Source organism: Phalacrocorax aristotelis, chromosome 7 (assembly GCF_949628215.1).
Source record: "Phalacrocorax aristotelis chromosome 7, bGulAri2.1, whole genome shotgun sequence".
Lineage (NCBI taxonomy): Eukaryota > Metazoa > Chordata > Aves > Suliformes > Phalacrocoracidae > Phalacrocorax > Phalacrocorax aristotelis.
In genome coordinates, this window is record NC_134282.1 from 48,038,762 (window position 1) to 48,061,215 (window position 22,454).

General features: G+C 43.5%; 1 protein-coding gene across 7 annotated transcripts in view; it reads left to right on the forward strand.

Annotated features, from left to right (window-relative positions):
• SV2B (synaptic vesicle glycoprotein 2B) overlaps window positions 1-21,932 on the forward strand; it is a 66,880-nt gene extending 44,948 nt beyond the window's left edge. For 3 of the 7 annotated variants that reach the window (XM_075100611.1, XM_075100612.1, XM_075100610.1), the window contains 11 exons: window positions 1,236-1,416; window positions 2,055-2,206; window positions 4,076-4,209; window positions 4,965-5,054; window positions 7,225-7,335; window positions 8,442-8,530; window positions 9,275-9,439; window positions 12,077-12,210; window positions 12,903-13,103; window positions 15,700-15,859; window positions 16,800-21,932. In XM_075100611.1, coding sequence (XP_074956712.1) covers window positions 1,236-1,416; window positions 2,055-2,206; window positions 4,076-4,209; window positions 4,965-5,054; window positions 7,225-7,335; window positions 8,442-8,530; window positions 9,275-9,439; window positions 12,077-12,210; window positions 12,903-13,103; window positions 15,700-15,859; window positions 16,800-16,983 — 1,601 coding nt within the window. In that variant the 3' untranslated portion in view covers window positions 16,984-21,932. Of the gene's footprint in view, window positions 1-1,235; window positions 1,417-2,054; window positions 2,207-4,075; window positions 4,210-4,441; window positions 4,652-4,964; window positions 5,055-7,224; window positions 7,336-8,441; window positions 8,531-9,274; window positions 9,440-12,076; window positions 12,211-12,902; window positions 13,104-15,699; window positions 15,860-16,799 lie in introns of those variants that run through there. The other 4 variants (XM_075100616.1, XM_075100615.1, XM_075100614.1 and 1 more) reach the window with 4 other exon arrangements.
• Window positions 21,933-22,454: the final 522 nt, after the last annotated feature.

The window sequence follows — 22,454 nt, forward strand, 5'->3', positions numbered from 1 at the left end:
TGTCCTTTCATATCATAACTCTTTCAGGCCTCAACAGGAATTTTGCCAACAAAATGACCATAGCTTGTGGTTACTCCTGGGATTATTCTTGCTCACTGAAGTCTCTACATCTGGAAAGTAGATAAAATAGGTGAAAAAAAAAAAATCCTGGACCTGTGGTTAGTACTATTGACACTGGTACCCAGATAAAGGAAAAGGCATTATAATAGGTGGCCCTTCTGGTGGCAGTGTCAGTAGAAGAGCCAAGGACAACTGCTGTGTTTTCTAGGCCAGAGTTGCAAGCACATGGTGAGCTGGGTACAGGGAGTCTATTTGGAGAAGAAAAGCATTCTCTCCTATTTAGCCTAGCACTAAATCTAGTCACTGAAACCATCTTTTGAGGATCCCATGGTAGAAGATCTAATGAAGTCAAGTTAAAAAGAACCCATTTTTCTTAACAATGTCAGGCTGATAACTCTCTAGAGCAAACTGTGAAGGCAAGCAGTAGGTTCTCCCTTCTCCTGAAATTTTCAGATCAAGACTGCACTCTTTTCTGTACGTTATCTTTTAGATAGATGACAGATCTTGGCTCAGTAACAAAGGAAGTAGCTGTGCCACACAAGGTGAGTCTTGGTGACAGACTGATTCTTTCAGATAAAGCTAGGAAAAGCAGAGAGTGAAAGAGATGTTATACTGCAAAGGGAGCATAGGTAAGACAGGTAACCTGTAAAGAGATCTAGCTGTGGTTTAGCAGTCTCTCTGCTCTCACAGCTTTCTAAGCATAAACAGCAGCCAGAAAGAGCCTCCTCCCTACACATTCTCAGTCCCATTGCACTGAGGAGGGTTAGCGGAGTTAAGACATCAGACTTCTGTTGTATCGTTGGTGGCACATAGCTGGGACACGTGTATCCTAAGCTGCTTATGCCCGGCCATCGCTTACGTGCAGGGGATATGTGAGCAGTGAGGTTGGGAAAGAAAAATGTGGGTCTGGTCAAATGAGGGTATGACTGTATTGCATGAAGCCTTGCGGTGCAGAGCGATGCAAGCTCATGGGCAGAAGATGGGGAAATTAGGTTTCACCAATGGATAGAGTTTGTGGCACCTGAGATAGCTAATTTGGGGGGATGGGGGTATGTCTATTGTATAGTATACCATGTCGACATCAGCTGCCATATGGGCGCTTTAACATATGCTTCTATATTGCATACTGTTTCTACCCAGTTACCAAACTCACTGTCTCTCTGTCTCTATTCTAGGCTTGATAGTCTACTTAGGAATGATGGTGGGGGCTGTCATGCTGGGTGGCCTTGCTGATAAACTGGGAAGAAGGAAATGCCTCATCATATCACTTGCAATCAATGCTGCCTTTGCATTCCTCTCCTCCTTCGTCCAGGGATATGGATTTTTCCTCTTCTGTCGCCTTATCTCAGGCCTCGGGTTGGTAACAGGGGAATCTGTCCCATGTCCTGGAGGAGTTCTGTCACAGCTTGGCAGTTTGGGTGTGGGCGTGAGAAAAGGAAGGATGCTCCAGAGGTGCATCTCTGGTACCCAGCCAGGATGGCACTGCTGTTTAGCACGTGTGGTTTCATTACCTCACTCTCAATCCTTAAAGTGTTAGTGCTAAGAAAGTTTGGTCATTGACATTCTTCTGATACTACCCAAGTTATGCAGAAAAGTGAGTGGGACTGATAAATGCCCACCTTATTTTACAATCCTTACTGCCAGGGCCTCCAATGAGACCCTCTGCAGGTCCCGTGGCCTGCCTGGATTTTGCCTCCCCAAAATGAGTGATCACAAAATAACAACAGAGAAGATATCTAGATGAAGAGCGGGGCATTACACTGGCTTTATATAAACTATACGGGAAATTCAGCTTTCAGAGCATGAGAAGGATCTTGTTTATCTTTGATGTCTAAGACCAGTCCAGCCAAAGAGAGGTTTGCATTTTTCCTTCAAGGCTCACTTTTGTGCAGTGCGTCTGTGAGTGTGGCCTTCCCTCCTTATATGTGCAATGCTAACTGCAAAGACATTGAAGACGACTCTTATTCTTCCTATGTGCTGTTTTTTCTCCTCAGTATTGGGGGATCCCTCCCCATCGTGTTTGCATATTTCTCTGAATTCCTATCTCGTGAGAAGAGGGGGGAACACCTGAGCTGGCTTTGCATGTTCTGGATGATCGGGGGCATTTTTGCTTCAGCAATGGCTTGGAGCATCATCCCGCATTACGGTAACTGTTTTGTGCTATTGACTTTTGATAACACTACATTCCTGCATCTCTACACTACCCCAAAAGCCCCCACAGGTAACATTAATCAGTCCTTACACATCCCAACATAAACAACACTGAAATGAGTAGATACCTGAAGTGCACACAGAAGGTCTGATTAATTGACTGCATGCTTTATTGACTGATACTAAGGCTGTAAATAGGACTGATGAGGGCTGCTTTGCATCAAAAGCTTCAAATACACCCCTTCAATTATTCTGCCAGAGCCTCCACTCTTAATCTAAATGTCCATGTGTTCAGGAAAAACTGGACTGAGGTTATATTGCAAAAATTGATCCAGTTATCAAAAATAAGTAACTTTAATCAGGGAATTACAGAGTGCTATGACTGATAGCAGTGAGGACAGCAAATGCTCTTCTCCTTAGCCAAGTGTCAGCTGTCTCGGGGCTGTGTATCTGGCAGTGTGTCTCCCCAAAGTGCGATGGGCCAGAATCACATCTGATTTCACCTAATTGAGCTACGGAGTGAAATGGGTTCCCTGCCCAGAGCTGGAAGTGGGAGAGAAAGAGTGGGTGGGTGGACTGTGAAGCATATTCATGCTCTGAGGAGCAAAAATCTGCATGTCACATGGTATTCCTCATAACTCATGTGTATATCTTAAGAAAACATCAGAAGCAAATATCTACTGGAGAAGATTAATTCCCTCAGTATTCAGTGACACCATCTGCTTGCAAAATCCTGTTTGAGGAAAGTAGGACAGGCCACGAAGACTATGAAGAAAACCACTAACATTTACCTATCTATCAATTAATTTTTACCATGTTTAAAGTTCACTCAATATAAAGAAATGTTCATGATTTGATTGATATGACAGAGAGTGCTGGAACAAATAGGCAAACCTACTGCATAGTGGTGTCAGGTTGAAATAATTCTATTATCTGCAACTACATTTGCTTTAAAAAGCCCTTATGTATTTAGACTACATTTATTTTTCAGATTACTTTTTGATGTTGTGCTTTTATAGTTTCTCTTTTTGATTTCCCATGTTCCCCTACTAGTTTAAAACTTCAGGAAATGAGTACAACACCATCACTTACTCGGATGAGACCTCTGCAAAAGCCATTGCTTGATGATTTCTTTATTATGTGAATAAAAATGTTTATTGAAAAAAATCAAATTAAACATTCCTTCTGAGATTTGAGCCTAGGGAAAGTAAATGGAACAATGTAGGAATGATGCTGTGCTTTCTAGTCTTTAGCAGGGGAATACCTGACCTGGTCAGGCATCAGGAAAAAAGCAGGAGAGGGGGAATCTCAAATGTATGATTAGGATCTTGATTCTTCTAAGCTTGAATCCCAGCTCAGATTTTGTAGGTCTGGAAAAAAATAAACTTGCTTTCCTAGGTCACTTCCATAAGAGGTGAAATACATATGTGTGGTATGAGATGGCAAGGAGCCATGTCTAATGTACCTCTCGGGTCAGAGACAATTTAACCTTTGTAAACTTTTTGTAACATCACTGAGCAGCAATGAATTATAGCCCTCATCCCTCTACCCTTTCCCAGCCTTACTTGCCTACAGCTGCATGGAGCTATTCTTATCACTTGATTTCTAAACTCAAAGATAAAAGAAGGTTTTTAAAAGGCAGAGCCTGAGAAAGTATGCTCCATTTTCTGTAATGAACATGAACTCACTTGCTGTTATCTACTGAGCATGCTATTGAGCCTCTAAGAGCTGTCGTTACTAAAAATAGCAAACTTTCAACCTGCCGCTGTGTTATACAGAGCTGTAAAGTTCAGAGCTGCTTTAGGAGAGAAAAATTCAAAATTCATGGTCAGTGTTTTTACTCTTTGTCTCTTGCTGTTTCCAGGCTGGGGGTTCAGTATGGGAACCAAGTACCACTTCCACAGCTGGAGAGTCTTTGTACTTGTCTGCTCTCTGCCCTGTATCGCCTCCCTGGTGGCACTGAAATTCATGCCTGAAAGCCCACGTTTTTTGCTGGAGGTAAGATGATTCATCTGAATGTTGCAGTCTGATATTAGCAGAGGATAGCTGGTCCCTAATGTGTTACCGTCTGCCTGTCTTTGTCCCATCAAACACGCAGAGCACAAGCTCAGAGGCAAAACCACTCCTACATGTCTACACTAGCTCCACAGATTGCTTAAACCCCAAAGACTACAGACTAAAGGGTCAGTCAATGGTGGTTAGTGTTTCACTGCCAAATGTGGTACAGAAAGAAGGGCTGGGAATTTTGAAAATCCAACAAAGGCATTTTGAAAACATCTCACAGAGTTTGGGCACGTAACTACAGAATCCTGGTGGAAGAGCAAAGGACAGAGTACATTTTACTGAGTAAAATACATAAACCTCAGAAATCTTAAGCAAGTATTTTTTATTCCTATTTCACAGATGTGAAATGTGGCAATACCTAGCTCACGTTAACCCTGTAAGTCTTTAGCAGAGATGGGATTAGAGCCCAGGTCTCTTCATCCATTTCCTCTTCTTTAATCTGGGTTTAAAGCTCTGTTCCTGACTCTTCTCCTACCTCAGACTGCTTTAGAGTAACTCCTTTCTTCAGCACAGAGATGCTCCACTCTGTGAATAAAAACCGTGCTTTCAGCTCTTGGCATTTAATGCAGCCAGTGCTGTATGTGTGCTTCCCCACTGTACTGGACCTCTAGAATTGATTTCTCTATGCTTTGGTATATTACAGAGCTGGGAACTCTGACATTTGTTTTCTTTTTCTTTGGTGCTTTCAGATAGGTAAACATGATGAAGCCTGGATGATCCTCAAGCAAGTTCATGACACCAACATGCGGGCCAAGGGTGAGCCAGAGAGGGTGTTTACGGTGAGTTTAACAAAGCCATCAGCATGTAAAAAGAAAAGTTGGACATACCTTCCTTGGAGCAGCACCACATCAGTGTATTCGTCCTTGAGACTCAACATGACCTCCCACAGCAATCAGAAAGAGGATCTGAGATAGGTTTTATGAGTTTAATGTTAGATGCCGATCTGTTTTTTCAAGAATTAGTCAATCCTGTGAATTACAGTGAGTGCTCTTCATTCCTAGTGTTACTCTACAGCAAATAGACCAGTGGTTTTCCAATTACACACACATGCTTAATTGGTCTGCTGTAAGAGACTAAAACTGAATAAGAGAGATATTAGTCACGTGGGTGATCCGAGTCACTCCTTTCTCCATTCTCGCTTCTAATCAAACTCTGATTAAACTTCATGTCCCTTCTAACGAGCTTCCCAAACTCCACCTGCCTCATACCCAATCTTTAATTTCTCTAAGAGAAAGTGGAATGAGTGTCTATTACTCATTAGTCTGCTGCTTGTTGTGAAAAAGATCACACCAGAGGACTTCATTAATAATAAAATCAGGTAAAAGGTGTATGCTGGGGTTAGTTGCAAATTACTATAATTCGGTTGCAAAATCCCAGTGATCCAGCCAGGGAACAGCTCTTGATTTATGCTTTTAAAGATGAGAGGGCACGTGCTCTTAAAGGATGGAGAAAAGGAGATATGGTTGTGTGTAAAACATGTCTTTTTGAACAAGAAAGAGAGCAAGGCTCCAAGTTCAGAAGGGTTGTCACAAAATGGGGTCCCTCAGGAATGATCCTTCAAGAAAATTGAAGATTAATATCAGTGCATGACAATTGTGTGCAGGTTCAGGTAGGAACTTAACGAGCACGTGCTATTTTTAGGCTACCGACCATTTGACAGCAAAGATGAGGGAGACCATCTCTCTAAATCCCTACCTGGCTTTGCTGTAACGCTGAGCTGGGCTGGCCAGTCCTGCTGCATGGCAGGGGGAAAAGAGATCTGAAACTCAAAAAACCACCCCAACAAATCAAAGTAGGGCACTATGAGAGTCTGAGCTGAGTAGGATGAAGGAGCAGCTGTACAGCACCCATTAGTGCTCATTACTCCGTCCAAGAGTGTCATGGCTGCCACAGCATAAGCGGATCTCAATATCACACTCTGAGGTACAGCGCACCGGCTGAATCAAGATTTACTGACATCCGTTGGCACAGGTGGATGATCAGTGTGGCTGTGTAGCACAAACTGTCAGATTTTGTGTTTTTCTGATAGGCCAGAAGTTGTCAGTTCATGGTGAGTCAGCTGGTAGCGGGACAGTTCCCAGATCTGACATTTAAATGGTGCCAGCAAGAAGAACGCGGAGACTCCACAGTCAAGCCAAGGCGCTCATTCATACTCAGAAATTTATTCAGTAAATTTTCACCTCCTTCTTGTGTTTACAAACAGATCGTGGTTTCCTTGAATATGTCCTTTATTTAAAGCTACTGAGCAAATATTTTCTGGGACCCATTTCTAAGCTTTCTTGGGTCCAGTTCAGGTGTTCAGTGTTGAAAATTCAGAGTGGTTTGGTGGAGTGAATTGGTTGCATGGTGTGGGCTCACTTGATGACAGGATGCATTTTCAGATGCAAAAATTCCCATCTAACATGTTGATTTGTCATACAAGTTCTGCCAGTGGTAATTAAAAGGTGCTGAATGAGAAATATTCCTGCCAGTTGCCTTTGAAGAAACAGATCCTGAGGGCACAGTTTGATGAGGATACAAGTGGCTGATCATGGAGATACTTTTTACCATAATTGCCGAGTCCTAAATTCTAGTGGGAATTTAAGGGGTAGAGAAATAAGGTAGTGCACAGGCACATTACCCAACAAATGAAAGACTGAAGTGGATGTGATGCGTTTAATATATTTCAGGGAGGGGGAGAGACAGAGAGAAAGGACAGAGGGATGGAGGAAAGGAAGAGGCAGGCTTTTTTCTGTAATAAAATATCTTGCTGTAATTAAATCAATTAGCTCAACTGTTAGTGATAACGTTCAAGGAAAAGATAGTAAAGGATATCAGGTGGAAACATTGTCCTGAAGACAGTGGAATTTAAAATACACCCAGGATCAATTCTGGAAACTTCAGTCCAGAATTAAAATTCATTTGGATTAATTCCAAAATACAAATTTTATTTTATGTTTTCTTTTCCAGGTTTCCTATATCAAAACTCCAAAGCAAATAGATGAATTTATTGAAATCCAGAGCTCAACAGGGACCTGGTACCAGCGGTGGCTGGTCAGAATCACAACCACTTTCAAACAGGTAAAGAGAAGAAAAAACATCCCACAGGGGCTTTTGAGCTTTGGGCTCTACTGCCTTATTGCTTCAGGTCATCATGTCTTGAAACCCTGATTCTCACTCGAAAGAATCTGCTTGTGTTTGCAAAAGTCTATAATCTGATTGCACTTTCTATGCAGATGTGTGCATCTGCAAACTGCCAGGCCCCAAAATGCATCACGGTAGTCCAGCTGTGCTAATGGCAGAGCTTCCCAGACGAGCCACAGCGCCAAGCACTTGACTCTCCCTGGCAGATAAATATTGATTTCCTCTCTCCCAAGCCTAAGTGAATTTACCACCCGCAGTGGATTCAAAAGTGTGTTTGCTCCTTGCTCCTGCTGAGACTGAGTTTCTAACAATGTTATATTGTCTCTTCAGTTAATTTAACTTCTCACACATGCTACACCACTTACCTATGCCCATGCAGAACCTTGGAAAATCTTGCTAGATCTTCTACTCTAGGAGGATGAGCTTAAAGCAAAGGAAAGTCTTTCTTAATTAATAGCAATTCAGGTTCTATACTGTTACTGTATTTATGTGGCAAGTTAAAAGCGTGAGGAGTTCTGTCCCCTCAGGTTCCTGGCAGTATTTCCTGCAGCAGGTCAAGAAGAGCAGAGCTTGGTCTCCCTCCTGCTCTGCTTGGCTTCATCCCTGCTTGAGTTCATCATAGCCCTCATAAAGTGCCAGCTGTGTTTGGGCTCTTGCTCTTCAGTGAGCTTTGGAGCTCAGTTTGAAAGCACCCCTGAGACCATACATATATCTGAAAAGGCAAAATTGTCACAGGGTATGAGAACAGGTTCATATCCACATTTACTGATATAACCTGCATCATCCCAGCCCAGTCATGCACTTCTGCTCATTACGGAGAGTTCAGATCAGTATCCTGGCACATAGCTGAATAAGTGATCTTTTTGTAAGTAATTTATCTTAATAAATATAATTTTGCACAAACACTGAATATAAGCCACACATCTGATGTTCCCTCAGTGAGCCCTTCTTACCAACATTAAATATATGATGCACTCAGAAATTAATCTGTCAAGTGTCTGCTAGGGTTTCCTTGCAGCTAATTCCTTCTTGTGGCTTTGTAGGTCTGGGACAACGTGCTATATTGTTTAACAGCCCAGTACAGGACAAACACACTGATGCTGGCTGTGGTTTGGTTTACAATGGCCTTAAGGTATGGTACTTGTTTAACTTTTTCAGGAAACTAGAGGGCCCTCAGAGTTGAATAATTATTTACACATTCAAATAAACTATTACAAAATTAATTCTGGTCTTATTATAAAGAGTCGTTGTGTACTAAGCCTTGCTCTCCTACAAACAGTTGATCAATCTGATTGCTTATATGAAAGTACAGGATGCTTTGAACAAATCAGGACCTGAGAACTGGTCGGTAGTATATCGACTTTCTCACCTCTAGGTCTTTCATTTGGCCCTGTCCTCACAGAAAACCCCACAACCCTACCTGATTCTCAGCTGTTCATTTGTCTAAATAAAAACTGTTCAGGTGAGCTTAAATCTAAACTACAGGTAAATTTTGTCTAACTCTCACCTCACACTTGCAGAAACCTGCCTTCTGGGGGAGTTTCCAAATTTCTTTCTACTCTGAGGGTCTCTTGGGCAGCAAGGATAGCTGTATTTCCCACCCAAAGAGTCAACGCCACTAAAACTTAAATGAATTTTCCTGCTTTAAGTGAACAAAAATGGATCAACATGCTTTTGACAGCAGCTGGGAGTTTAGAGTAGGGAGACACTTTGCTTGGTCCTGTGTCAGAGCTGAGCAAGAATTTGGGTCAAAAATGCATTTGCATTAGGAATTGAACAGGTTTACAAGTTATGACGTAGATAATTGAAAAAGCACTGTGACATTTGCAGTGCCAGGATCTTGCATCCCTAATGTATTTCTCCCATCCTGCTATAGTTACTACGGCCTTACTGTCTGGTTCCCTGATATGATCCGGTATCTCCAAGAAGAGGCATATGAATCCCAAGTGAAGATCTTCGATGAGGAAGAAGTGTCACACTTCACCTTTAATTTCACTCTGGAAAACCAGATCCATAGAAATGGGGAATACAGAAATGATAAGTAAGTGAGCAGAGCTTGGTCTGGTGCTTGTGAACCGAAATACATTTCTAGGAAGCTCTTTTATGTTTTTTTTTTCTTTTTACACCAACTTTAAAAATCTCTTATTCTTTTGAACACTCAGCCTATAGCTCTCGTCCCAAAGGCAGTTTGCCATAGACCAAATAGCTGCCTTCTCCTACTTGTCACACACCCTGCCCGCACATCAGTCCCAAGGGGTTGCATGTAAGGAATCCTGCTTCCAGCAGCTCCTTGCAGGGAGCAGGGCAATGGGCTTCCACCTGGCTGTACTGGGCATCTCTAGATGCAGAGGTGATTTCTCTTTCCTTAGCATACACTGACATCTACTGGTCTTGGGCAGCAGCGGCCACCACTTGTAATGAAACTATTCTGCTGCTGCATTTCCAAAATAAATAGCTCTTTTGCCCTTGAAGTCCTCGGTATGCCTTACCCTGGCCTCCATCCTGCAGCCCATTAGTGCAAGCTAGGTCATGGCCAGTTAGTTGTACTGGTGTGCTTCTGCCACACTGGCTGGCTTCTCCCCACCGAATGAGCATCTCTTTTAGTGCTTTTTTAGAGCGCTCTTTTAGAGCGTCTCTTTTAGCCAGCCTCTCTTTTAGTGCTTTGAAGTCAGTGGAGTTACTCTAGCAGAACATCATTGCATTCCTCCCTTTTTTCTCCTATTTGGGCTTGACCTGGTGGTTTTTCTTCTGCACCTAGCCTGGACTCCAATCACTCTATGTTCCACAGCAATGGAAATCCTAGTGATTGGTATCATGCCACTGTTACGTCTCTAAATCCCAATAAAATGGGTGGAAAAATACCTCTATGTAAATTCTGCAGAGATGCCAGTGCCCCAGGAACACTAGACAGGGTGTTCGTCCAGCTGCCTTGCACTGTGTGGGGAGGTCCCACTGGATGTTCAATGTTACACAAAACACTCATTGTTTTAATCTTCACGGGTGAAACTATACCTCATTGCCCGCCAGGTTGTTCCTCTCCCCTCAGAAGCTATTTGTCTCAATTTCCTTGGCATACATTTGATAGACCTTGGTGGGGGACCCTGGTATGTGTTCCCATGTCCTTCTAGAGACCTCCCCTGCAGTAAGCAGCCATCCTTGATGGTGCGAAACTAGCCCCATAATTCCTATTCCCCTGCCTATCAGGCAGCCAAACAAAGCCTGGTGAAAAGTGGATGGTGGACAAATTTAGGGATCCTGAGCCCAGAGGGGACGCTCAGTTTTCACTAACTTCTTTGAGAACTGAGGATGCTCAGCACCTTGCAGGATGAAGACATAAAACGGCTACATACATCACTATTCTTCTGCCTTGGTCCTCTCCAATTCAGTAACTCAAAACCTGATCAAACTACATGCCAGTAATACCCAGAGCATAGCTCAATACAATTTAGAGCTGCATTTTCCCTTCAGCTCTTGGCTGTGAGTTAAAACTCCATTGAACACCGGGCCATTGCTATATGACTTCTAAAGACAGATGTTAAGAAAGCAAGCTGCAGGAAAAGGGCTTCTGACAGACTTTGGGAGTAAATATATCCCAGGCTACTACTGAGTAAATGCAGAACAGTTTAAGTTTTGCTGTAACGTATGAGACCTTCTACGTGGAGTAAAAGACTTCAATAATTCTTGTGGTAGTTTGAGCATTAATAATATCTATTAGTAGCTTCAGTTAAGAAGCCCTGCAGTGCTCATTTAATGGTGTAAACAGTCATCATGCACGACTGTGTTGTAAGTGCTCAATTCAATTAAGTTTCTGGGTATATGTTAGAGGGCTTTTTATTTGGTGACAGTTGTGGCCTCCTTAAGTAGAGCAATAATGCTTGCTCTTAATAGCTCCTTACATCTTCCAAACATGCCTGTGCACTAGCTAATATATCTTCTCAGTGTCCCTGCAAAATTTCACAGGTAAATCAATATTGTGTCATTCTTCAGGCAGGCAGGTCAGACATGTCAAGCTTCCCATCAGAGGAGAAATCAATCACCTGACACAGTTTATTTTTAGTGTAATCTGTTTTCATTACATGATAAGCAATAGTCCTCGAACAGAGATGGTTACAAGCAGAACTCAGATAATCTCCCTACTCTCTCTAGAAACTCTACTGCATTTTTGCTTAAAATATCACTTTGAGTTTAAACACCTGTCAGAAGCCTTTCACCAAATGGCTCAGTGGGCTCCTGATAATGTCTGTTTGCATTTATGCTGGAGGAAGGGACAGAGTACAGATGGCAGCAAGGTCAGCTCACAAAGAAAATGCCATGCACTGAATAAAACTATGTCTTCTTCAGACAGACTAGTACTGAAAGTGAGAGGATTTGACTCCACTCAGTCTTAGAAGCACTATTTCTTAGGTGTGACTATTTTGAGGAACAGAAAAACTGCCAGAAATCCTAAAAGGTCCATGTCTTTTAAAAAAATATCTCTTTTCAAATCCATCTCTCCTGCTAAAATACAAATAATGTAAGCATGGAGCTGGAAGGACAGTTATGTATTCAAGGGACACCTTTTCTGTAAATGACCCTAGAAATTGCCATTAGTGCGCTGTTTCTCGAAACAGCCATTACATGCTAGATAGTGGAGAAAATACCTTAAAGCTCAGAGTGAAGTTCTTTTCCTGCCCCACAGGTTTATTGGCATGAAATTTAAGGAAGTGAGATTTGAGGATTCGCTATTTGAGGAATGTCATTTTGAAGATGTGACATCCAGTGAGACCTTCTTCGAAAACTGCACCATCACCTCCACTGTCTTTTATAACACCGGTAATGGGACTCCTGCGATGGTCTCCTCTCTGTAATTAGAAACTATTTTATCGGAATCTGGGAGAACGGACGATAGGGGTCTGTGTGTTTGTGCGCGTGCTGGGTGATGAGAGTGATGATAGAAAAAGAGGGTGCTGCATTTGGAAGGAGACTTCAGGTTGCTCCATCGGTGTTTCTAACCACATGGTTTCTGGTGCCATTGGCTGCTGCACGGGGAATGCAAAACGCCTGCGCTCAGACCTTGGTAGGTTAAGGTAATGGCAAAACGCCTAGCAGTTTAACAGCTTGATTCAACAAATTTGGCTTAAAACATAATTTTAACCAACCTGTGGTTGATGGTCGGAAGGGGTAAAATATTCATTATTTTATCCTGAAAAAGCTTTTCATTTTCTGCTCTAACAGAGCACAAACCATAATGCCATGAAAGCAAGAGCCTGCGTTGCCCCGTCCTTGTGGTGTAGGGATACTCGTCCAGGTGACTCCACAAATATAAGGAGTGCATAGGCTTGGCACCCACCAGGTGCCAGGCATGCAGCTGGAGTCTGCCACTAAAATAACAACTCCCTGGCCATTCACATTTGATAAGCACCTCCTCTCAGATCTTTGATTTGGTTTTGATCCTGACTCCTGCTGCTGCTGTATGAAGGGAGATCAGCCAAGCAGGACGAAGACTTTGCCTCTTTCCCTTGCAGATCTCTACGAACACAAATTCATCAACTGCAGGCTCATAAACAGTACGTTTCTGAAGGAGAAGGAAGGCTGTCACCTGGACTTCGAGGAGGACAATGATTTCCTGATCTACCTGGTTAGCTTCCTGGGCAGCCTGTCTGTGCTGCCAGGCAACATCATCTCTGCATTACTCATGGACAAAATAGGGAGGATAAAGATGATCGGTGAGTGGGGATGACGGGTGCATGGCGCAGGTCGTGGGCGGGAGCATGACTCTGCAAAGAGCCAAGGTCAGTGTGAAGGTCTCGCTGCACCTGCACATGCCAACGCAAGCCGACATGGCTCAGGTGGGGATGAGTCATTCCCAGACCCAATGGAGCAGAAGCGTGAAAAGACTTGAGAGTAAGGCAAGTGATCTGCTCGGCGGCATTGGGCAAGTTACCTGCTCCCCACCTCCTGACCCTGCTTTTCCGTGTATCTGTGACATCCTCCTTTTTTATTTTGGCTTTTATATCGAAGCCTGTATGTTTACCCAGTGCTCAGCACAACAGGGTCGGAGCTGAAGCAGGACCTCTTGGTGCTGTTGAATTGATGCTGATGTCCATAGCATTCTGTATAGACAAATAAACACTTTGCTTGTAGCAATGAATATTCACAAAGATTAGTTGATGCAGCCGCTTGACAGCCCAGGAGTTCCCTCTTTTGGTTTTCTGATTTTCAAATGATTTTACAGTCAGCTTCAGAGAGCGTATGGTAGATTAACTAACTGACCATGTCACAGCCAAGCAAGATGCCACCCCTTAGCATTATGGGAATAAGTTATCACCTTATCAGCTTTATGATTACTTTGGGATTTTCTGGTGTTGCTTCCTCCAGGGTTCAGACCTTGCTCTCCAGGTACTGTGGGAATCATGCCTCGAGGGACAGCCAAGTGAGTTTAACAAAATCAGAGACGTGGCTCAGGGGTAGGGGATAACTTACTCTTTTGAGCTCATCTAGCTTCCCCTTCTGAGAACAGAGGGACCTTTAGTCAGCTTAGCCTCACCGTCAGACAGGTTAAGGTAAGCAAGATAACCCCACTGGTGTATCAGGAATGTATGCTGGCAGGGGCGGGGAATGAGTGTTCATGTAGTGAATTTGGAAAAGATCCAAACAATTCAGAGGGTCTGTGGGAAATAAATTAAATAAAGCTGAATGAGAATCAGATTGTCCACCCTGCAAACATGTCAGCATTACAGCATCTTCATCGGGAATTGAGATGACAGCTGGAATCCTAAATACTTCTTCTGCAGAATGCAAAGTACAGGACAAAAATTAGTAACGACACGCTGAAACGTTTCACTATGGAATTTTAGTTGAAATAGCCTTCTGGCATCCCACCCGTATAACTCTATTGAACATATAATTTCTGGTCAGCTTAACATGAAATCTGAATTTTGCTTTTGCATTATGTGCCTTGCTGGGACTTCAGTTTAGTTTTATCATGTTCCACTAAACCATCGCCTATGCCAAAGAGCAGATCTTCTGATGCACACATGGTGACCCTAATGCTGCACATTAGCAAGGGAATATCCATGCTGCACAGTGAGGGATGTAGTATGGCCAGGCACCATGGAAAAGAGGTGGATATGGAGTCCTGGCTTGGCAGCTTTTCATAGGCAGGGCACTGCAGTGGAAAAATCACAGAATCCCAGGTTGGGAGGGACCTCAGGGATCATCTAGTCCAACCTTTCTAGGAAGAGCACAGCCTAGACAAGACGGCCCAGCACCCTGTCCAGACGACTCTTGAAGGTGTCCAACGTGGCCAAGTCAACCACTTCCCTGGGGAGATTATCCCAATGGTGACTGTCCTCACTGTGAAAAATTTCCCCCTGGTGTCCAATCGGAATCTCCCCAAGAGCAACTTGTGTCCATTCCCCCTTGTCCTCCCCATGTGATTCCGTGTAAAAAGGAAGTCTCCATTTGCAACATAATGTCTGAAATGAAGGATTTTAGTTCCTGTTCAGCATCCAAATTATTCTGGATGGTGTCAGATTGATTAAAAAAAAAACCCAAACCAAAAACATTGTTCATTTTCCTGGTAGTAAATGGAGATATTTCAGCAACAACAGGACTTTCCAGTGAAAGACACTTTGATTTTGCAAAAATTGCATCTTTCAGGTGAAAATTCCCAGCGGGGTAGAAGGTAGTGATGTAGCCGTTAATTTTTCTGAATCTGAACTGTGCCTAACTGAGCATGAACGCTCTCACTTTCTCCCTTGGTGGTGTTCATAAAATTATGGCTCCTGTGGAAATGTGCCATGAAATCTAATGATGCCCTTATAATTAAAAGAGACCTCAAGTGCTTCATACAATTGACTGTAAATTAACCTAATTGAGACTAGAAACGTGTCAAGTGATTTCAATATGATATGAAATGCACCAGCTCTTCACTCAAAACTCAAGTTAAAAAACCTTCACTATGATTCTTCCTCCTCGTTGACTTTCATGTTTACTTGCCTCTGCTCTTCCTGGGTCCATCTGGATGTCTGAGATGCTGGAAACCTGCCTGGAAAAGCCTGTCTTCAGAGTCTCCATAGAGCAGGACTATCAGCAAGATCAGATGGTCACTGAGAACATTTTCAGGCTGATTTCCAGCATCAGAGAATGACAGATAGGCAGCATCAAGGTGTTTTTGGTTTTTGGATTCTTGCAGCAGATTTAATTCATTTTGGGGTGAAATGCCGTCGCTTGAAAGCCATCTTTATCAACAAATGTGTTTGCTCAGCTGTGGATGGGGGAAACTGGTGCCAACATTCTTCTCTTGGTTACTCCCTGTAGGTGACTCAATGTTGATCTCGGCGGTGTGCTGCTTCTTTCTCTTTTTCGGCAACAGTGAGTCGGCAATGATCGGCTGGCAGTGCCTCTTCTGCGGGGCCAGCATTGCTGCCTGGAACGCCCTGGACGTGATCACCGTGGAGCTCTACCCCACTGACAAAAGGTGCTCAGAATATTTCTCCTTTTAGTGGCCACCCTCTGACTTCGGTCTCTCTGTTCCTGATAGAGAAAGTCAATGCTCACTCTAGATACATGCAGATGGGGAAGATGTATTTTTTTTATTTTCACCAGTCCTTAAGGGCTGGGTAGTCCTACAGCTATACTGGATCAGCACAGACATTTGCGAGCATAATTCTGCATGCACAGCGGCTTGTACACAGGGAGTCGGGTGGGTGTGTGGAAATTACAGGCAGAGAAGCTATAGAGTCTATCATTTCCATGGAGGTGCATGGAGGTCTGGCTTTTCAGACTGTATGCCCCAGCCTCTTGCCATAGCTCATGGGCATGACAATCTTCCCCTCCACAGTCTGGAGACAACCATGTGCACAGAATGGTTTGGGAGATGGGGCAGCATAGGAAACTTTGGGAGAATGTGCCGCACATTTAGTCTTTCCTTGCAACTTCATTATAAGCCTTTTTTGCCTTTTTCAGGCTGTTGAGAGGAGCCAGAAGGGAAGAAGGACTGTGCTTTGAAGGCAGCATGCTTTTAGCTGCTAGGCGAAGCAGGCTTTGGAGGAGAGCCCTGATTGTTTCCCTGGTGACAACCCACTCCAGCCAGTGCTTGGAAGGGCTTTGACCAGTCCTAGGGCAGGTTGTGTCCTGCTGTCTTTTGGAAGAGCGAAGACTGTCATAGTGGGCCACTCTAGGGCTAGGAGGAAGCTGAGAGGAAAAGGAGAAATGAGTACACACAGACATTCTCCTCATTCACACAGACATGCAAAACAGTGACATGCATTTATTTATTTATTCTGCCTGGTTTTACTTGCTAGGAGCTTAGCCTGGGAAATGTAAGAGCATTCACAAAATTACCCATCCAGATCTTCTGTAGTTATGCCAAGAACCTTCCTCCTAACTATTGCTTTCTGTGTTTTTTCCCCCCACAGGGCAACAGCCTTTGGCATCCTCAATGGGCTTTGCAAGTTCGGTGCCATTCTGGGGAACTCAATCTTTGCCTCCTTTGTGGGGATAACCAAGGTGGTTCCCATCCTTCTGGCTTCCTCTGCTCTGGTTGGAGGTGGCCTGGTTGCTTTGCGCCTGCCAGAGACTCGAGAACAGGTCCTGATGTGAGCAACTGAGGCCAGGGGGAGCAGGGGGGCAGACACAGAAGAAGAACAAAAAAGAGCCATATTTGGAAAAATCGAGGTGTCCATTTCTATACTGTTCTGTCAATACCTCGAAGAGAGAGGGCGGAGGGAAAGAAGAACCCAAAGGGATAAAAGCAAAGCCCCTAGTTTCTGACCCTTTTACAGCCACGACTGGTGCATGCAGCTACCACACACCCCTTGCACAGCTTGGGTTTAACCTTGCCTACACCGGGAATCTACCCTGTCCCTCTCCATCCCAGTGTAACAGCACAGGACGCGAACAGAGGCTTCGTGCATGCGTGTGCCTGCGTGGGCGTGAGCGTACCTGACGGGAGAACAGATCCTGACCCCCTTATGCCTTCGCTGAGCTGTGAGATACTGCCTGCCTTGCCCAGCACTACTTGGCAATTCATATCAGATATGCTAAGACACGAGGGGCATCTGAAGGGAAGGCAGGTAACAAACCTACTGTAGGTGAGCTCCAGCAATAGGGACAAGAGCTATAAATGTGACTAGTGACCCTAGCTGTCTTGGTTTTGGGGTTACCACCTGAACCAACTGGAAGAGTGAGAGAATCCTGATTTCTAGAGGATATGAGGGTGCGTGCTCGGCTCTCTCAGAAGAATCAGGATTTCAAAGCTCTTTATTGTCTTCATTCGGGCATAGAGAATCACTAGGCACCTTCTTGGTCTGAGAGAGAAATATATACATAATTATATATATATATGTATCTACACATACTTGCAAACATACATACACACATTGAAGTAATCAGCTATTGAAATTTAGCATTTTTAATATCTGCACCCTGAAGAAGATCTGAAGAGAGACACTACAAACTAATCCCACTAATTCAAGATTATCTGGAGTCATGACCAGCTTAGTGACGCTTTCTTCTTTATATCCAGACACCAAATATATAAATGTATTGATGGCTGGGAATATATATTTCTATGATGATTAAGAATTTTTTTCCTACAGCTTTCAGAGAGAGGAAATTGATATGATGTTGGAGCATTCCACAAACCAAATGTGTACATATTATCCAGAGTAAATAGGGACTTTTTGTCTAAGACCTAGAGTATGGTAACTGTGCATTTACCAGCATTTTAGCCATATTATTTAAAGAATATGATGCTTGATTTTCTTACATACTTGGATCTCACTGAAACACAGTAAGCACAGTTACTTAAAGCCATTTAACTTGTTACACAGGGAATGCACGCAGCAAGCTTTCACTGTACAGAACATTAAATTTTCCATTAAATGGGACAGTTAAGTTTGATACACTGTTAAGACCATTTTTGAAATTCATATGCCCTTTTTGTCATATGACTTAAGTTCTGCTGCACCTAGAAGCAGAGTGAGTTGTGTATTTTTGGATATACTTTCTGCGGAAGTAGGCATGAAATGCATACTGTTAAACAACACAGCAGTGCTCACAATTGACTAGATAGTATTATTAGACCCTTCCAACAAGCTCAGCAGTAGACCAGAATTGATAAGAAACTGTCACATAATGCAGGGAATTTGTCTCACCAGGATATCTGTGACATAAAAAGTTCTTCTGTACTTTTGCTAATGACCTTTCTATTTACCTTTCTTTGGGTCCCTCTTTTTTTTTTTTCTTTTTTTTTCTAAAGAAAAGAAAAACACGCAGGGCTAGGCTGAAGTCAGGCAGGACTGAAGTCTAACACCTCTGCCTTCAGCTGTGCAGAAGCAGCCTACACTAACAGCTCACACTGGGGCCAGCCCACCGTAACGGGGGGAGCCAGTGTCGGTGCTGCTGCAGAGAACAGCTGAAGGACACTGAGCATGGTTAGATCACAGGAAGAAAATCCTTACTGATGAGGCAAAACCCTCTAATGAGCATCACTTTTATCATTGAGTCAATCAGAGATAAACACTGACAGAGCAGCTAGGCTACAATGGGCTATTTGGGATTTTTGAGATTTATTCTGAGGTTTATGAAATTGATAAAATCACAAGCTGCTGTAATAACCAAGCTTATTATGCCTCATTTCTTCATTTTATGGGTAGCTTAGGGCCTTTTTTTGATTTGTCTTCAAAACAGCAAGGTTCCTTCTCTAAGGTAGGAGTGAATGTAATTATGTCCTTTGGCAGCAGTTCACAGCTTCTGTTGAGAATCACAGCCCAGAATGTGGTTTTTTCTCTAAGAATGTCTGGTCCTTTTGCATGGTGAGAAGCAGCTAAATATGTATTTCAACACAAAAGATCACCATGGTCTTTATGTTTCACCCATTTTGTAGGCACGCCAATTACCACACTGCATTTGGGGGGAAAAAAAAAAGAAACGCTCATTTCATTTCATTTTCTGGACTGTTCTGTTGTGCTGCTCTGTAGAGCCAGAACTTACCTCTATATATTTCACAAAGCACTCTTGGTTACATATCATCCAGTGCTCTGACAGCAAGCCCGACTATTTGTGTTTCCCATTGACATTGTACAGTGACACTAATGACATAATTTATTTTACAAAACTTCTCTGTTAATTTTTGGAGAAGGAAGAAGTTGAGGTCTTGAGGAGATAGAAAGGGTAAGGTAATATCAGGAAATGTTATATAATCTTAGAAACCTTTCTTCATTACAGAATGGTTCTTTCACAGGCTGCTAAACCCCGCCTTCCAAAGGTTAGCTGTGACAAGGTAAAGAGCAATAGATTCTTGTCTATGTGACCCAGGCTACCCACGTGACTGTAGAGATTCTCTGCACCCCTAAAATCCATGGGTCAGTCACCTGAGGGCTAGGGGACAATGCACGTGAGTTGTGACAAGGCCTATCCCTGACTTGACCAGGGAGTTCATGACCTAATAGGAAAGGGCAAAGACACACTGCAGCTGGTACACGAGGGCGAGGGAAAGGACACCAATGAACAGAGAAGGAAGAAAGGAAAAGCTAAGGATAAACCATATTACCTAGCCTTAGCCATCTGAGAGTTAGACGTCTGGATCTGAACTCATCACCCTGGGTACTCATTATGCTCAGTTGAAGAGCATAGGCAATATATGTGTCCATGCTTAGGCACCATGATGAGAAGAAGATAGGTTGCCCCTGGATGGCCCTGTCCCTCTCCTGTAACAGAGAAATGCAGGACAACAGCTCCAGCTCAGCCATTTACCTTTGTGACACCTGGGTTGATGTCTCCCATCCAACTTCAGTGTGAACAAGGCTTAGTCAATACTCCTGGTATGTTTATTTTCCTTATCTTCTTCTAAATCAGTATAGGCTTCACACTACTGCTCTCCAGAGCAAAATGGTTGATGTGTGCAGTCCCCTCAGCATTGGCTGTGCTTTGATATGGGTCTCAGTGGTAGCTGTGGGCTACCTGCTAGGCTGAGCCTGAGCCACAATGCCCCAGAGCACCATGCAGGGAGAGGCTTCTCATGAGGCACCTCCTCTTATGGCTCAGCTTTATTTTTACTGTAAACATTATACCTGCAGTGCAAGGGCCAGCACACCTCCTCCATTGGTCCCCCCGACTACCTTTGCCATAGTGAACAGTCTTCTTGTCTTGGATACACTGGACCATCCACAGAGAAGAGGAAAACTGCTGACACCTGCCCCACTGATGATCCCTGCAGAGCACTATTTCCTTGGATTCATGAACTTTACTGCAACAAGGGCACAGAGGACCAAGACAGGGAACTTGCCTTAAATCCCAAAGACCTCTTCTAGAGGACAGCTGGACCTCTTCATGCATGCGTGGCACACCAGTCCAGCCACTTAGCCAGAAAGTGGCTGGGAAAGGCGGCTCTGGGGAACCCGAACTTGCCTGCTGTGACTTAGTGTCTTTATCTGTACAGCAGTGTAATGGGGTCATAGGAGGAGTTCATTACTGAGCTTCTGAGCATGCAGAAACAAACACTCAGAGGAACACAAACCACCGTTGATACTGTTACAAAAGACCAGTGGTATTACGATAAGAGTTCTGCCTCCTTGTATTCCCTGTCAATTTAACTGGTTGTCATACCATTACTTCAGTTGTGCAGGACAGCTCCTGCCATCACCTCTGGCTCTGCTACATCCTACTGGTGGTGCTGCAACATGGGCTGGGTGGGATGATGCCCCTCCATATGATCCTCATCCCCTTAAAATGCTATGTGTCATATAAACAGTGGTGTGTGGATCTTTTGGACTGAGAAAAGTCTTGGACTCTTGGAAAACCCGTATGGAAAGCCAGACGTTCTGCACACTGGGGAGCGGTCAGACAGCCCAACATCCTTTGATGATACTGGAGAGGCGCACTAAGGGATATTCCCTGAGCCTGGGAGTGGTCCAGCCCCCCAGCTGGGTTTACACAGGGGCACAGAGTGAGGCTGCATGGAGCTGAGCTTTCTGCAGACATGCAGGTCTCTTCCGGGTCCTGCTTTGACACCTCCAACAACAGAGCTACACTCTGATATCATTAAGGAGGCACTAGGTCAATTTATCTTCTCTGCTTGTGTCCTTTGACTTTGCAAAGGACACACAAAACTGCAGAGTATATTTTTAGGATTATGTAGATTTGAGCCCCATACATTAAATTTCCATCAAGTTTCTCCCTCTTGTATTAGTAAGTGCTGCTTTTAGGAAGAATCAAGCCTGGGAACTGTGAAGGAAACAAAATGAAAGAGATTTCTTTGCTGTACGTGATGCTAGTGCTGTATAGATGTACGCACGCTGTAAGTTCCGCTGTAAATAACACCCAGTGTCTTGCATTTGATGAAACGTTTCATTTAGGTGTTCTATCAGCTCTGTGTGTGAAATAGCCAATTCCAGTCCCTTGGTTCCTTTTCTTCATTTGAAACCTTTCTTCTTTTATTTTTTTTTTTATTTGATCTGTGTCTGGTTGTCATTGGAAATTGCAGCTGTTCCAATGGACTTTGTTTTTGTCCTCTCTGTCACATTAAAAAGCTAGAAGAAAAAGAATGACTCTTGTAGTGCTTGTGTTTAATGGGCACTTTGAGTCCTTCTACAAGGACGGTCGCGGGTGACTTTGTACTTTGACAATGTGGGGACTTCCTCTGATGTTTGCTATGTGTACATCCTTGTTCTCTCAAACAATCCCACCTCAGTTCAATCTCCCTCTTACCACCATTTAATCACACCGTGTACTTCCTATATGAGAAAATGTATGTATGTACATACTATATGAGAAAATCTATGTCCTGAAAAGCTTTCTGGTGGAGGAAGCATGAAATATTTCAGTGCGCCACGCAGAACTGGAAAGCTAAAGTCTGCTTTTTAACAAGAATATGTCAAAAAAAAAAACAACTTTCTTCTTGTAGCTAGGGACCCCATTTAACCCTAGCATACACCCTTCTGGATGTCTTTCTAAGGATGTTTGTGCTTTTTAAAATTTGCAGACCTTTGTATAAAGCTAACTCTCTACCTCATACTTCAGAGCAGAATGTCAGAGACCTGCACATCAGCTGAGTGGGAAAAGTAAGCAGC